This window comes from Mustela nivalis (genome assembly GCF_964662115.1).
Source record: "Mustela nivalis genome assembly, chromosome: 10".
Lineage (NCBI taxonomy): Eukaryota > Metazoa > Chordata > Mammalia > Carnivora > Mustelidae > Mustela > Mustela nivalis.
The window spans coordinates 83,659,727-83,677,351 of record NC_139029.1 but is presented as its reverse complement, the minus strand read 5'-3'; the positions used below and the strand labels follow the sequence as shown (position 1 = coordinate 83,677,351).

General features: G+C 37.5%; 1 protein-coding gene and 1 long non-coding RNA gene across 4 annotated transcripts in view; both read left to right on the top strand.

Annotated features, from left to right (window-relative positions):
• The window catches only part of DPH5 (diphthamide biosynthesis 5), a 35,384-nt gene extending 26,833 nt beyond the window's left edge, over positions 1-8,551 (top strand). Inside the window, exons 5-8 of one of the 3 annotated variants that reach the window (XM_082686529.1) lie at positions 722-842; positions 3,587-3,626; positions 5,827-5,930; positions 8,200-8,551. In XM_082686529.1, coding sequence (XP_082542655.1) covers positions 722-842; positions 3,587-3,626; positions 5,827-5,930; positions 8,200-8,408 — 474 coding nt within the window. In that variant the 3' untranslated portion in view covers positions 8,409-8,551. The remainder of the gene's footprint in view (positions 1-721; positions 843-3,586; positions 3,627-5,826; positions 5,931-8,199) is intronic. The other 2 variants (XM_082686530.1, XM_082686531.1) reach the window with 2 other exon arrangements.
• Positions 1-17,625, top strand: part of LOC309842400 — a 458,493-nt gene that overhangs the window by 431,858 nt on the left and 9,010 nt on the right. The gene's annotated exons all lie outside the window — the stretch shown is intronic.

Below are 17,625 nucleotides of genomic sequence, written 5' to 3'. Positions count from 1 at the left end.
GGATTTGGAGTTGCACTTACTTAAGTGAATTGTGCAGCCAGACTGGAAGCCAGCTGGAACCAAGCAAGCCTCTTGGTTGTGGGATGGTCAAGTGGGATGGGTGGGCCACTTGGGAAAGGGACAAAGGCCCCTTTCATTGAGCTTTCTATGGAGGAAACAAATAGTGGGTAAAGTAAGGGGGTAGATTTTGAGAACTAGCTGCAATGAGTGTCCAATGTGTGAATTTTACTGAGCTGGCAAGGTGGAAAGGAGAACTTCTCAGTCCTGGGTTTGAGTCTTTTCCATTATTCACTAGCTGTGCAACCCTAGACAAATCAGTTTGATCTTTCTGAGCCTTGGTGATCTCATCTGTAAAGTGAGCATAATAATTAATAGTAATAATCACCTCACTAGTGAACCTAGCTCTGGCTGCTCAGAAATCTTTGTTTATTTCCTTCTGTGTTCCTTCTGTGTCAATATTTTTAGCAGCTACATGGCTGAATCATAAAGTGGTTACAAACATTGCTATACTGAATGGAGAAACACTGGAAGCACTACTGGAAGGGCACCAGAGAGACAGATATCACCTGCCAGAGACAGAAGAGAACATTTATTACCTTTGTGACAGATTTGATCCCCAGCCCATCTCAAGTCTGGTTCTCACTTTTTGTTTTGGTGGTTATCTTTGAAATAGTAAGTAGTGAATTGTTCCATCATTAATTCATGCTTTTATCTTTTCTAGTTGTATAAGTTTGGAGAGACGGTTTCTATTGTTTTTTGGACAGATACTTGGAGACCAGAAAGCTTCTTTGACAAAATAAAGAAGAACAGACAAAACGGCATGCACACATTGTGCTTACTAGGTAAGGGTTCGGGAGTTCCCTTAAAGTCGCAATATGGAGTTGTCATTTTCTCATTTTGTTCTGCCGCTGACTAGCTGGAGCTAAGTAAAGACCCAGCCTAGCCACTCTGCACACTACAACTTATTCATACTCTCTGGGAGATAATGCATTTTCTGCTCCAGACACCACATGGCTATTCCTGCATGCATGTGTACCATAGTTCACGCTCCTCTCCTCTAATGCCCTAATGGACCCTCTCTGGCATTCTGTATCTTACCCATTTATCCATCAGGACCCTGTTGTCAGTTGACTGCAGTTCAGCAGACCTATAGTAAGCATTTATTCTTACCAAGGGCCATCCTGTATCTTCCTAGAGATGTTCTTTGAATACTCTAGTATTGATGCTATCAGATTTACAGATGTAAAAGAGACTCTGGAGATCATCTTACTGAAGCCCATTTTATAGATGTAGTTGAGTCCCAGAGATATTAAATTGTTTTCCCACTGTGTTACCCTATTTTATTGGTGGCAGAATTGGTAAAATCAAGATAGCCTGTCATTCATAGTTGTTTACTGTATCTTGCTGTACTTTATGTCCTTTGGAGAGTTAGATTTTTTTGGAACACTAAGGAAGTATTAGACATGGGTCCTGCCCTTAGGGTTGTGAAATCTTGTTGCTAAGTCCATGAAAGTTTAAAGAACAATTAAGTTCTGTTATATGGACAGGCAGGAAGGACAAACCAGAACTTTGGCTCTTGAATTCTCTTTCTAAGAGCTGCCCCTTTTCTCGGCTTTCCTGGGAAAAGGCAAACAAGGTTAAACAATATATCTTCCTTGCTCCATGAACAAAAGCAGGAACAAGGTGTGAAGTATGAGATACCATGATTCCAGATCCTCAAACCATAGATCTCATCATTTAATCATCTGGAATTCTCATCATTTAAATTAGTATATATTATTGGATGCCTATTATGGCCCAGACCCTCTAGAGTTTAGTGAGAATATACCATATTAGGAAACTACAGGGAATTTAAATGTACTTGGAAAGACAAGATATGTATGATATAGTTAGAGATTAACAAAATATAGTAATAACTATGTAGGTATTTCAGAGAAAAAGAGCTTTTGAGGGGAAGTTAACGTAGGTTTTATGAAGGAGTTAGGATGTATGCTACTTAAGGGGTAGCTTAAGATGGGCTTGTGGGTGGGTGGTAGTAGAGCCACATGAATAAATTTATTGAGTAGTCCTTTATAGAGTGCTGGGTATTTTGCATTATTCTGGGTGCTTCTAAGATGAATAGGAGATGCTTACCTTCCAGCAAGTAGAAGTAGAAAGAATAATTGTGACCTGTGTGAATACAAGGGAAAAATATTAAGACTGGTCTGGCTTAAGATTAAATATTCAATAATACAGTCTAAATGCAGTTCGATCAAAAAGCATTTGCATATAAAAATTCTCCCCAACACTCTTCGTTTTTAAAATCAGGTTCCATAGAACATGTTACTTAAAAAGTTAAAATATTAAACTAAAAACTTTACTAACATTAAAACTAAAAACTTCACATTTAAGAACCTCAAGATGAATAATAAATGTTTTAAATTTAAAAAAATCAAAACAGATACCATGTAAAGGCAGTCTAAGGTTGACATGCACTGTTAATTGTACTGTAGGCCATTTTCAGTAACCAGTATGCATTTTTTTCTTCTATGTGCTAGACAAGTGCAAGTATTAAATTTAATTACATTTTGAACCTGAAAAGTACATTGACTTCTGGTTCCAAGAACATTTATGGATACTTCTAAGGGATTAACCTCTGCTGTATTTTCCTAGGAAGCTCTTTTAGTCTCCTTTATAAGAACAACTTTGATAGTCACTTAGGAAAGCTATAGAAGTCTATCAAAGAGACCCTTCAGTTGCACCGTATTTATTTTTGCAAAAGCAAACTTTGGCTGAACCGTTTGTTTTTAGCATGTAGAACAGGAAGCAGCTGTTGCTCTTGCTGTTGTATACTGAGTTCCTGTGAGGATGTAGAGTGCTTGTGCTCTTTTACCTTCTACCATATTGTTCGGCTGAGCATCAATGATTAACAAGTGTAAAGAATCAAATATTTGTGATACTTGCATTTCAAGCTTTAGGGGAGCAGAGATTATGTGTGTCCCTGACAGTCAGTGCTTAGGAAAGCCCTGCTGAAAGTATGAATGATATTAAAGTGCTTATTTATAAGTTATTAGTCCTGTCTTACCTGTTCACAGGAAAGCAAAGGTTTCTTTTCAAAATGTCGTGAGAATTTTCTTCTGTTATGTTACATATATTAAAGTTTACATCCTATGCCTGAAAAATAGGTAAAGAATAGGAATATAACAAGACTTCTCAGTTGAGTCTCTGTGGTTACCAGCTAGTAGAAATGAACACAGTGATTTTGATTAGCTGTTAGGTAGTGCATATGCCAATATTTATCTAACTCTTTCCTGTGTCTTCTTTTCCAACAGGAAATTGGGTCCTTTCAGGATGGTCTGAGGGCCAACCTCATGTTTGTTTTCTAACTAATGATCTTTACACACCACAAGCTTCCATTCTTCTCTTCACTTTTTCCATAAAAAAGTGGCTAGATAACAAGTGGGAGGGAAGATTGTCATAAGCTCTCATATGAGCATTTGGGAGACTTGAGAAGAATGTTTCCCAAAAATTTAGGTGACTCAGCTGAAGTTTACACATAGGGTTTTGGATAGTTAATTAAAAGAGAACTGTTTTTCACTTCCTACAGACATCAAAGTAAAGGAGCAATCTTTGGAAAATCTAATCAAGTAAGTTCTTATTCAGAGAATGTTTACATCTATATTTAATTCCTTGGACAATAAATTCTATTTCAACAACAGGAGTTCTAAAGATTGTTGAAAATCAGCTTTCAGGGATACCTGGATGGCTTAGTCGGTTAAATGTTTGCCTTTGGCTCAGTCAGTTAAAGTGTCTGCCTTCAGCTCAGCTCAAATAAATAAATAAAATCTTAAAAAAAAAAAAAAAGAAAACTTTCATTAACAGTTAAAAATTAAATACTTAATCTTATGAAATGAGAAAGCAGTGTGATAGGTTAGAAACAGCAGTAGACCTCACAGATTCAGTACTGAGAATGGTGGTTGGCACCTAATAAGCACTCGTATTTATGGAATGAATTAATGAGTTGGAAGTCAGAGACATGGATTTGAGTTCTGAGTCTCTCTGGTTTTATGTACCCTTAGGCAAGTTACTTTGGTTTCCGAGCATATTTTTCTCATATGTATATAATGAGAATTATAATCCTTTTTTTGGCTTTCGGGGCAATGTGTAATAATATAGTAGCTACTACCCACATTTGACTGATGAGCACTTGAAATATGGCTAATGTAACTGAGGAACTGAATTTATAATTTAACTTATTTTTTTTAAAGATTTTATTTATTGGGGCACCTGGGTGGCTCAGTGGGTTAAAGCCTCTGCCTTCGGCTCAGGTCATGATTCCAGGGTCCTGGGATCAAGGCCCGCATCGGGCTCTCTGCTCAGCGGGGAGCCTGCTTCCTCCTCTTTCTCTGCCTGCCTCTCTGCCTACTTGTGATCTCTGTCTGCCAAATAAATAAATAAATAAATCTTAAAAAAAAAAAAGATTTTATTTATTTATTTGTCAGAAAGAGCACAAGCAGGGGGAGTAGCAGGGAGAGGGAAAAGCAAGCTCCCCACTGAGCAGGGAGCCCGATGCAGGACTCAATTCCAGGACCCTGGGATCATGACCTGAGCTGAAGGCAGATGCTTTAACTGACTAGGTCACCCAGGTGTCCCTATAATTTAATTTTAATTAATAAAAATAATATTCAACATAGTTACTGGAAAAGTGTATTTAGAATAACTTCAATATGTAAATCTACTTTTATAACCATGAATTTTATGAAATTTATATGCAAATTAGGTATTTCTTTTTTTTTTTTTTTTTAAGATTTTATTTATTGATTTGACAGAACGAGATCACAAGTAGGCAGAGAGGCAGGCAGAGAGAGAGAGAGGAGGAAGCATGCTCCCTGCCCAGCAGAGAGCCTGATGCGGAACTTGATCCCAGGACCTTGAGATCATGACCTGAGCCAAAGGCAGAGCCTTGACCCACTGAGCTACCCAGGCGCCCAGATTAGGTATTTCTAATGAAAATTTAATACTTGAATTATGTGCTATCAGTATGAAATAGCAGATGTCAAAAACTTAGTACAGAAACAATCTCTTTAAAGAATTCTTACAGGAAAAAAATAATTTTTATAGGAGTAAATGTTGAAATAAATAATATTTTGGATATATTGGGTAAAATAATATTAAAGTTAATTTTGCCTTTTTTTCACTTTTTTAAATATGGCTACTAGAAAATTTAAAATTATGTTTGTGGTCTGCATTATATTTCTCTTCAATAATGCTGACTTAGAGAACTGTTTTGAGAGTCAGTAAAATATATGAACTGTTTTGTAAGTTTACAAAAGCAGTATTTTTATTATGCTTATTGGACAGACATGGTAGGCTTTAAGCCATCAGAAATAAACACATCCAACCCCTCAAGATTTTCAGATATTTATCACTTTAGTTTACTTTTCTTAGAGAAAGAAGTGAAAAGAGGAATATGTGGTGTAAACACATATTTTAAAAGTGAACACCATAGAACCTGATAAAGCAAGGATCTAGAACAAAATGCCACTTAAACTATCTTTGCCTAGGGTATCACTTTAAATAAAAATAACTTTGATTTGAACATTTGTCATTTACTTCTGCCGACATTTCAGTGAGATCAGAGGACTGTAAAAGTAGAACAATGAAAAAAGCTTAAGCTTAAAAAATTATGGTATTCATGCTTTAGTATGCTTAAAGTGAGTATTGTGCGAATGCTTTAAACAGAATATGGACTGTGGTACTTGACTCTACCTGGGGGGATAATTGCATTAAAAATGTATTATGTGATTTCATGGCTAAGAACAGTGGCATCTAGTTTTATACTTACAGAGGAAGGAAGATCTATGAACCTCCTCGGTATATGAGCGTAAACCAAGCAGCCCAGCAACTCTTGGAGATTGTTCAGAATCAGCTAATACGAGGAGAAGAACCAGGTACTCAAGGCCCTAAAAGGGTTCTTTTATTCCTCTACTGCTGCACTGAGATATGTACATGATATAACTTCACATACACACTCACGCTCCACCACCTCTGCTACCATCACTGAAGCAAGGGTCAGTGTGTTTGCACTGTGCTTTTTCTTGTCCTTTTTTTTTTCTTTTTTCTTTTTTTTAGATTTATTTATTTATTTATTTGACAGAGAGAAAGAGAGAGAGGGAGAGAGAGAGAGAGATCACAAATAGGCAGAGAGGCAGGCAGAGAGGGCAGGTGGGAAGCAGGCTCCCTGCCAAGTAGAGAGCCTGATGCGGGACTCGATCCCAGGACCCTGAGATCATGACCTGAGCTTAAGGCAGAGGCTTAACCAACTGAGCCACCCAGGTGCCCCTTTCTTGTCATTTTTTAAATCAATTCTAACTTGTATTTCATAGGCTGAAAGGTGTACTGAAGGAAAAATAATGGAGTTCATCCTAGGAAAATTACTACCATTCCAGAAAGTGAGGATTTTTCACAAATTAACTCTAAATCAGATTTTATGTGAATATGTTAATATACAAATATTTAGGTAAAATGCAGAACTCCCTTTTTAGCTTAAATCTATGTATGGTGAAATCTTTCCTGCAAAAAAATGAACTTATTCTGCTTTTTCTCTTTAACAACACTGAGCCCAGGGATAGTTTTCTTCGGGATAAAAACAAGAGAATTTATCCTTACATTCTTAACACTTTGTCGTACATGTGTACTGTGGACTGGGGAGGACCATTGCACTCCTTAATTATCACAGGAGACCGCATGCATGCACTGGAGATGGAGATGCTACATCTGTTTCCCTTACTGGACTGCGTGTGGTGTATAGTGAAGTGGTGGTCATCAGTACATCTTCATTGAAAGAGCATCATTATATGAGACCGACATTATGTGCTGTTTTGAGGTGCTTTGAGTACCTGTCTTGATGGCATAAGATACATGAAGAGATTCTTTTTTTTTTTTTTTTTTTTTAAGATTTTATTTATTTACTTGAGAGAGCATGAATGAGGAGAAGGTCAGAGAGAGAAGCAGACTCCCCATGGAGCTGGGAGCCCGATGCGGGAGTCGATCCCGGGACTCCAGGATTATGACCTGAGCCGAAGGCAGTCGTCCAACCAACTGAGCCACCCAGGCGTCCCCATGAAGAGATTCTTGAATGACTGTTGCTTACTGTTTTTTCATTAATAGGCCTTGTTAAAGTCATGAAACAAATAATTTGCAAGAGTTTTCCATATCCATAATTTTCTACACTTAAGCCTAAATTTGCATGCCTGCTTGCCCTTGTAGATATCATTTGCCCCATTTTGATCATATTCAATTGGGACAGCTTTCCCAAGTAAAAAAAAAGGTCAGCACTTAAAAGTGAAGGTCAGGGGAGCCTGAGTGGCTCAGTGGGTTAAAGCCTCTACCTTTGGCTCAGGTCATGATCTCAGGGTCCTGGGATCGAACCCCACATTGGGCTCTTTTCTCAGCAGGGAGCCTGCTTCCCCTTCTCTCTCTCTGCCTGCCTCTCTGCCTACTTGTGATCTCTCTCTCTCTCTGTGTCAAATGAATAAATAAAGTCTTTAAAAAAAAAAAAAAGAAGTGAAGGTCAGCACTTAAAAGCATAAGTAATGTCATAATGCTTGTTATTTGTTCAGGGCTCCGTAGTTTACTAAATACTTAATGTCTGTTATCTTATCCCTTACAACCACTATTTAAGAAAAGTAGTATTCTGCTTTTTAAAAATGAAAAAACTAAAGTTTGACATAGCTGATTAGGTGTCCAAGCAAAAAATCAAATCTGTGGATTTATCTCATAATCCCCTTGTTTTTCTTGTAATCCCCTTGTATATCTTGGTCAGTGTGAACATATCTCAAGCAACCTACTAAAAATATAGGCAAGTAATAAACATTGTTCGCTCAGAAGCTATTGAAAGACAAATGCTATGCAATTGTAAAAAATACGGATATACATAATTGTTTACTGAGTCCTAAAAACTTAAACTAGGGCAAGCCTTTGGAATTCTGAAAGAGTAGAGTTAGGAAATATCACTTTATATGTCAGGTAGTTTATATAATTTGGAAAAGCATTAGATAAATCAATAGATAATTGATCTGTAATGAGTGAATGAGGAGATTTAGGATATATAGGGCTTTTTTAAGAAATGTACTTTTGGTAGTAATGTTAGTTTAAGTGTTGGACAGGATAATGCATTTATTGAATTGAATGGCAGTATTTTTTTTCTTCTCTTAATAGCAGTCACTGAGAAGACACTCTGTGTTGGCTTAGCCAGGGTTGGAGCTGAAGACCAGAAAGTTGCAGCAGGCACTTTGCAGCAAATGTGTACTGTGGACTTGGGAGGACCATTGCACTCCTTAATTATCACAGGAGACAACATGCATCCACTGGAGATGGAGATGCTAAGTCTGTTTTCCATACCAGAAAATAGCTCAGAATCCTGTTGATGAACTTCATGAACATTTTCTATTGTTAGATACTAATTTCATTCATATATGCATATATACATATTTGTATAATGAACAGTTCTTTTGGATTACCTAATAATTATAAAGCAAATGACCAAGAAAAAAAGATACTGATTCAAAAATACTTGGTTTCCTGTGGCAATGATTTTTTTTCCCTATGACATCATTAGTTGTTGCTATTTTGGCAGTTTTTCAGTATGTACACAACTGGAGCAGACCAAGCCTGAAAACTTGCAGAGACATTCCTAAACAGAGTTGTTTAAAAGCAGTTTTGGGGCACCAGGTGGCTCAGTGGGTTAAAGCCTCTGCCTTCGGCTCAGGTCATGATCTCAGGGTCCTGGGATCGAGCCCTGCATCGGGTTCTCAGCTCAGCAGGGAGCCTGCTTCCCCTTCTCTCTCTGCCTGCCTCTCTGCTTACTTGTGATCTCTGCCTGTCAAATAAATAAATAAAATCTTTTTAAAAAAATAATAAAAGCAGTTTTTACTTATGAAATGAGTTTATACAACATAGAACTTTCTTGTTTCTTAAAAAGTCAGCTGTTAAGACCATAAAATGAGTTGTCCTGATAACAGGTGGTATTAGAGCATATAAGCAGAGGTGGGAAGAATAAGTCCCACCCATCAGTCCTACTTACTTAAAGATCAGCAGAGCACATGCCACAAAATGACATCCTTCTGAATTGCCTTGTCTTGTTTAGCTGACATCCTAATTATGTGGTTCATATTCTGCTGTATTTTGGAGGTTATGTAATTGCTGAATTATAAATGTTCAGCCAGCCATGTACAGTTGCTGTTTGGTTTTAAATAGCATCTTTCACATTCAAGTTGACAAATGGAAAACTTACTGACTACAAAATACAGTTTTAAAAAATTTAAGTTTGGAAGCAGTGGATTAGTTAAGATTTGTCATATCACTTACCTCAGTTGACACACCACTATATCTATGCGGGTAGTCATATTCTTTCTCCCGGTTGGAAATAGCACCTATTTATCATATTCCCTGACTGTAGAGTCTTGTACTTAGTTCATAACAGAAATAGCTTTGCTATATGCTAGTTTAGTTGGTCTAACTTTAAATATTTCCATGGCTTAATCAACCAGATTGCTGGTAAGGGATGCTAGTACTCAAGAGAATGTTGTAGACTTAGTGGCTAGAGGGGTCAAAGAAATTGGGGGCTGCTAGAGGACCTATATATTGAGGAGGAAATTCTAGAAATGAAGGTGGCACTGAAGGAGGAGCCAGCCTTCCAATCTGCATGTAGATCTCTTAACTCTTTGGCCAACTCCTGAATTGTGCTGGTACGGGGAAGTCTCCATGAACCTGTTGATGAAAGCCAAAGCTAGAAGGCTGAAAAATCAGAGCAGATCTTGTTGCTCTGTATTGCAAGAGGAAACAATTTTGAGTTTGAATTCTGACAAGTTGGAAGGCTTGGTAAGCATCTTAGGGTTTCTGTCAAATCCCTAAAATGGCTGTGTACTAGAAAAGACTGTGCACAGGACTAAGGATTTGCACTGAAACTAAAGACAAAACCTTGAACGTAATGTGAAAACCATCCTCCATAAAATCAAGGTGAATAGTCAATGATTTAACTGCCTGCTGGAACAAACACTTCCAGGGCATGATAACAAAATGAATCTCTTTAGCATATCAACAATGACTAGAACATAATATAACACATTTAAAAAAAAAAAAAAAACAGTAAAAAGAGATCCTAACACTATCCAGATCTTGGAATTAGCAGATGGGGATTTTAAAGCAGTTGGTAGAACTGTGCTCAAAGATGAAAAGGAGGGCGCCTGGGTGGCTCAGTGGGTTAAGCCGCTGCCTTCGGCTCAGGTCATGATCTCAGGGTCCTGGGATCGAGTCCCGCATCGGACTCTCTGCTCAGCAGGGAGCCTGCTTCCTTCTCTCTCTCTCTCTGCCTGCCTCTCAGTGTACTTGTAATTTCTCTCTGTCAAATAAATAAATAAAATCTTTAAAAAAAAAAGATGAAAAGGAAAAATGGTTGTAATGAATGTATATAGATGGGTGCTCTCAGAGAAATGGAAACAAAAACCCAAATGGTTGGACTTAACAGCAGAGTGTAGATGGCAGATGGATAGAAATTATCCTGTCTGAGGAATAAATAATAAAAAAAGGGAAGAAAAAAAGCACAGAGCCTCAAAGCCATGTTGGGTGATATTCAGCAATTCAATGGATGTGTAATTGGATTTCCAGAAGGAGGAGAGAAAATAGGGCAGAAAAAAGATGAGTAAATAAAGGTCAAAATTTTTCCCAAGTTTGGTGAAACTATCAGTACATAGATCCAGCTCAGTGAACTCTAAGCATAATAAATACAGAGAAAACACCTAATAACATCACAGTTTAAACTGAAGAGAACCAAAGATAAGAGAAAATCTTAAAAACAGCTGTGAGTGGTAGTAGGGAACCCACTACCCACCAGGGAGCAATACATGTTGGCTGCTTCACCTCAGAAACAGTGAAGTCATGAGACAACAGAAAAAGATCTCTAAAGTACTGAAATTAAAAAGCAAAACCAACCAAACACTATCAATCCAGAGTTCTATATCCTGTAAAAATGTCCTCCAAAAATGAAAGCAAAATAAAGCAATCTTCATAAAAATAGAATTTGTCTCTAGCAGAACTGTAAGGAAAGCTGAGGGAGGATTTTTAGGCTGAAGGTAAATGATGTTAGATGGAAGGAAATAGTAAGTATATGAGTAATAAAAGGCTCAATTTTTTTCTTAATGTTTTTTAAAAGATAACTGACAATTTAGCATGGTATGCTGGCATATAGTTAGATTTCAACAGTAATACAAGTTACAGAGTTTAAAGTATATCACACCATGGCAATTCTTATATTTTACTTAAAGTGGTGGAATACTGGGACGCCTGGGTGGCTCAGTCATTAAGCGGCTGCCTTGGCTCAGGTCATGATCCCAGGGTCCTGGGATTGAGTCCCACCCACATCAGGCTCCTGGCTCAGCGGGGAGTCTGCTTCTCGCTCTCCCTCTGCCTCCTGCTCCCTTTGCTTGTGCTGTCTCTTTCTCTCTCTCTGTCAAATAAATAAAATCCTTTAAAAAAAAAAAAGTGGTGGCATACTAACTGTAGACTGATCAGGTTATGTATATTATGCTTTGAAACCGCTTAGTAACTGCTATAAAAAAAAAACAAGGCAGAAGTTAAAAAAAAAAAAAGGAATTAAAATTGAATTGTGAAAGGTTCGATTTGTCAAAAAAAAAAAACCGGGGGAAAGGAGGAAATATAGGTAAAAAAATATACAGGACAAATAGCAAAATGGTAGACCTAAATTCAACCAAACTAGTAATTATGTAAATGTAATTATGTAAATCAAACGCTCTAATTAATACATTTTTTTAAAAAGCGCAACTATATGTTGTTGTCTACAAGAATTAAACTTCAAAGACATAAGATGAAAGTAAAAGAATGGGGGAAAAAATAGAACATACAAACTGTAAGCTTAAGAAAACAAGTGGCTGTATTAATATAAGACAAAATAGACTTTAAAAGGAGTACACTGGAGATAGACTTTTCATTGAAGAGGGATAGTTCTTCAAGAAGATACAATCCTAAACGTGTCTTCATCAAATACCAGCTTCAAAATACACAAGGCAAAAACTAACAGAGGAAGTACAGACCAGTCTACAATCAGTTGAGGATTTTAATGAACCTCTTAGCAACTGATAGACAAAAATATTGATGATTTGGACAAAAATTATTTGGACAAAATTGATATTGTTAGATCACCACATGCAGTTGTGGTAGAATAGACATTATTTTTCAAGTATGTATGAAACATTCATCAAAATAGACTATATGCTTGGCTATTAGCCACAATGGAGTGAAGTTAAAAATCACTAACAAAAAGGGGTCTAGAAAAGTCTCAAATATTCGGAAATAAAACAATACATTATTTTAACTAAATAAAAACAAAATCATAAAATGTGGAAATTTGTGGGATGTAGATGAAGCAGTGCTTAGAAATTTATAGCTTTAGAAGCCTATATTAGAGGGGCACCTGGGTGGCTCAGTGGGTTAAAGCCTCTGCCTTCAGCTCAGGTCATGATCCCGGGGTCTTGGGATCGAGCATCATCCCCGCCTGCTTTCCCGCGCCCCCTGCCTACTTGTGATCTCTTTCTGTCAAATAAACAAATAAAAAATCTTTAAAAAATAAGCCTATATTAGAAACAAAGGATGTTTTAAAAATCAACGATCTGTTTCCATTTTAACTAGAAAAAGCATCTAAAAACTGTAAGTAGAAAGAAGAAAATACTGAATATCACAGCAGAAATCAGTGAAATAGAAAATGAACAATAAAATTAACAAAGCCGGGTGCCTGGGTGGCTCAGTGGTTTAAAGCCTCTGCCTTTGGCTCAGGTCATGATCTCAGGGTCCTGGGATGGAGCCCCACATTGGGCTCTCTGCTCAGCAGGGAGCCTGCTTCCCTCTCTCTCTCTCTCTGCCTGCCTCTCTGTCTACTTGTGATCTCTGTCTGTCAAATAAATAAATAAAATATTTTAAAAAAATTAACAAAGCCAATAGAATGTCAAAAATTTTAAAGGCTAACAATAGTAAACGTTACAAGGATATGAAGTAATTGAAAATTTGCCTGCTGTTGGTAGAAATATAAATGACACAACTACTTTGGAAGGTAGTTTTAGTTTTTTTTTTTTTTTTTAAGATTTTATTTATTTGAGAGAGAGATCACAAGTAAGCAGAGAGAGAGGGAGGAGGAAGCAGGCTCTCTGCCTAGCAGAGAGCCCGATGCAGGACTCAATCCCAGGACCCTGAGATCATGACCTGAGCTGAAGGCAGAGGCTTAACCCACTGAGCCACCCAGGCAACCTGGTGGTTTTAGTTTCTTACAAATTAAATCCTGTGAACTGGCAAGACCAGTTCTAGGTATTTACCCAAAAGAAGTGAAAACATTGACAAAAATTATACAAGAATGTTTATAACTGCATATATTTATTCATAGCCCCAAACTACAACCAAGCAATGTGTCCATCAATAGGAGAATGGATTTTAAAATTTTGCTGTATTTTACAATGGAATATTACTTAGCAATAAAACAGAACAAACCATCGACTTCTACATGAATTTAATCATTTTTAAAAATTTTTTTAATTTAAAGATTTTATTTATTTGACAGAGGTCACAAGTAGACAGAGAGGTAGGCAGAGAGAGGGGGCGGGAAGCAGGCTCCCTGCTAAGCAGAGAGCCCGCTGCGGGGCTCGATCCCAGGACCCTGGGGTTGTGACCTGAGCCTAAGGCAGAGGCTTTAACCCACTGAGCCATCCAGGCATCCCTCCTACATGAATTTAAATACAAGTGAAAGAAGTCAGACACGAAAGAGACTTATAATTCCATTTATATGAAGCTTATCAATAGGAAGAAATAATCAAAACAGGGTTTGCCTGTGGAGAGAATGGAGATTGTCAAGGGATAAAAGGGAATCTGAAGGTAATGGAAATGTTCTGTATCTTGATTGGGGGTTGGTTGTGTGGATATAACCATTTACCAAAACTCATTCAAATATATAGATTTAGGATCTATGTATTTTTCTGTATAAGGATTGTTAAATACAATAGGGTACCCAGTTAAATTGAATTACAGGTAAATAATGAATATATATTCATTATAAATATATATATCCCATTCCATATTTGGGACACATTTATGCTAAAAGAATGGTTATTTATTTGAACTGAAATTTTTTTTTAAAGATTTTATTTATTTATCAGAGAGAGAGGGGGAGAGAGCGAGCACAGGCAGAGGCAGAGGGAGAAGCAGGCTCCCTGCTGAGCAAGGAGCCCGATGTGGGACTCGATCCCAGGACGCTGGGATCATGACCTGAGCCGAAGGCAGCTGCTTAACCAACTGAGCCACCCAGGCGTCCCTTTGAACTGAAATTTAATGAGGCTCCTTTATTTGCTAATTCTTGTGACACTGTTCTGTGTGTACTTTAACCTCAATTTAAATGAAATTATAGTGGCACCTGGGTCGCCCAGTCAGCTAAGTATCTGATTCTCGATTTCAGCTCAGGTCATGGTCTCAGTCAGGGTCTTTTTTTTTTTTTAAAGATTTTATTTATTTATTTGACAGAGAGAGAGATCACGAGTAGGCAGAGAGGCAGGCAGAGAGAGAGGAGGAAGCAGGCTCCCCGCTGAGCAGAGAACCCTACGTGGGACTTGATCCCAAGACCCTGAGATCATGATCTGAGCCAAAGGCAGAGGCTTAACCCACTGAGCCACCCAGGCGCCTTTCAGTCAGGGTCTTGAGATCAAGCCCCACTCTATGTTGAGCATGGAGCCTGCTTAAGATTCTCTCACCCTGGGGCGCCTGGGTGGCTCAGTGAGTTAGGCCTCTGCCTTCAACTTGGGTCATGATCTCTGGGTCCTGGGATCGAGTCCCACATCGGGCTCTCTGCTCGGGGGAAGCCTGCTTCCTCCTCTCTCTCTCTGCCTGTCTCTCTGCCTGCTTGTGATCTCTGTCAAGTGGATAAAATCTTAAAAAAAAAAAAAAGATTCTCTCACCCTTTCTGCCCCTCCACTACTCCATTCTCTAAATAAATAAATGAAATTATAAAATGAAAAGTGTGCATTATGCATCAGGAAAAGGAACACTATTATCTTTGGTCTACTATCTTGAAATCCTAGTGTTTGATAGTTAAATTAGAAACACCTGAATACTACATTTATTTGTTTAGTAGTTTCTAGCTCTTCAATAGTAAATTCTCAAACAGTGAAACCACCCCTATAATCTAGACACACAGAGTTTCAACACCAAAAAAACTTCTTCCCACTATCCCTTTATATTCAAGCCTCTACCCACCCACCTTTTAGTGACTATATATAGAGTTAAAAGATTCCCATTCTGTTTTTTTTTAAATCATCTTTTTTAAAGATTTTATTTATTTATTTATTTGAAAGAGAGCATGAGAGGAGAGAGGTCAGAGGGAGAAGCAGACTCCCTGCCCAACAGGGAGCCCAAAGTGGGGCTCTATCCCAGGACTTGATCCCGGGACTCTAAGATCATGACCTGAGCCAAAGGCAGTTGCTCAACCAACTGAGCCACCCAGGTACCATTCAGGTTTTTATGTGACACGAGTTTTTATTTTTGTAGAGTAGATACTCAGGAGTGGCAAATGTATATTTATATTTATAAGGAATCACTGAGATGATTTGCAGAGTGACTCTATTATTTTGCATTCTCACCAGTATTGTAAAATAATTCCCATTGCTCTGTATCTTTGCCAGTATTTCATATTGGGAGTATTTTTTATTCTAGCTATTCTGATAAGTGTGTTGTGGTAGTTTTAATTTGCACTTTGCTAGTGCAGTGATGGTAACATCTTTCACATGCTTATTTATCATTTTTATATCCTATTTTTTATATCCTATATATCCTATATCCATTCATGTCTTTTGTTTTCTTATGCTTAAGTTTTGAGCATTCTTTGCGTATTCTGGATACAAATTCTTTGTCAGATAGATATGTGATTTGTAAATATTTTCTTCCAACACACAGCTTGTCCTTTTATTCCCTTAACCGTCTGGTAAAGCAAAAGTTCTTTATTTTGATGAAATACAGATTATGAGTTTTTTTCTTGTGTAGATTATATTTTGTTACCATATCTAAGAACCCATCATCAAACTGAAAGAGATGTAGATTTTGTCCTGTTTTCTTGTAAAATTCTTAATAGTTTTGCATTTTGCATTTATTATTTATTTTTAAAAAAGATTTTATTTATTTAACAGAGAGAGATCACAAGTAGGCAGAGAGACAGGCAGAGAGAGAGGAGGAAGCAAGCTCCCTGCTGAGCAGAGAGCCCGATGTGGGGCTCGATCCCAGGACCCTGGGATCATGACCTGAGCCGAAGGCAGAGGCTTTAACCCACTGAGCCACCCAGGTGCCCCTGCATTTTGCATTTAGGTCTAGTTTTAGATTTTATTTTTGTATGAAGTGTGAGTTTTAGTATTGTTTTATTTGCATACAGATGTCCAATTGCTCCAACACCATTAGTTTTTATTTTTATTTCTTTAGCTTTCACCATTAGCTTTTTAAGACTGTCCTTTCTTTATTGAACTGCTTTTGCACCATTGTCAAAAATAGTTGGCGAGGGGCGCCTGGGTGGCTCAGTGGGTTGAGCCGCTGCCTTCGGCTCAGGTCATGATCTCGGGGTCCTGGGATCGAGTCCCGCATCGGGCTCTCTGCTCGGCAGGGAGCCTGCTTCCCTCTCTCTCTCTCTCTGCCTGCCTCTCCATCTACTTGTGAGTTCTCTCTGTCAAATAAATAAATAAAATCTTAAAAAAAAAAAAAATAGTTGGCGATATTTGTGTGGATCTTTTTGATTTTGTTTTGTTAATTTATGTTTCCCCTCTGTGATACCACATTATCTTGACTAGTTTGGGTTTATGGTAAATCTTAAAATAGGGAATGTGATTCCTCTCATTTTATTCTTCTTTTTTTGAAATTGTTTTATCTATTCTCATTCTTTTGCTTTTCCATATAAATGTCAGAATGAACTATTATCTATAATAAAGCTTGTGAGATTTTGATTGAAATTATTTGACTATGATGTGTTTAGGTGTGGGTATTTTGGAATTTGTCGTTTTTGGAGTTTCTTATAGCCTCTTATAGCCTTTTGTAGGTTTATTTGCCAGGTTAGGAAGTTTTCAGCCATTATTTCAAATATTTTTCCAGCACTGTCCAGTTCAGGATGGTATACAGAGTCTTTTCTTTCCAGGGGTCTGATAACAAATGTTAGACATTTCTTCTTATGCCACAGGTCCCTGAAATCTGTTTTTTGTTTTTTACTCCAGTTTATTTTCTCTGCCATTCAGAGTGGATAACTTTTATTGCTCTATCTCCAAGTTCATTGACTCTTTTCCCATCTTCATTTTCTGTTGAATCCATTCTGTGTGGTTTGGGTTTTTGTTTGTTTTTGTTTTGTTACTGGTATAAAATTTCCATTTGTTTCTTTATAACTTCTATTTTCCGTCTTAATATTTGTTGCAAGATTATTTCTGATGGCTTGTTCAAGTATTTTTATAATGGCTGCTTTAGAGTCTTTGTCAGATAATTACACTATTGACGTCATATCAGCCTCATCTGTTGATTTTTTTTCTTCCACTAGTTGAAATTTTTATGGCACTTTGTGGAGTAATTTTT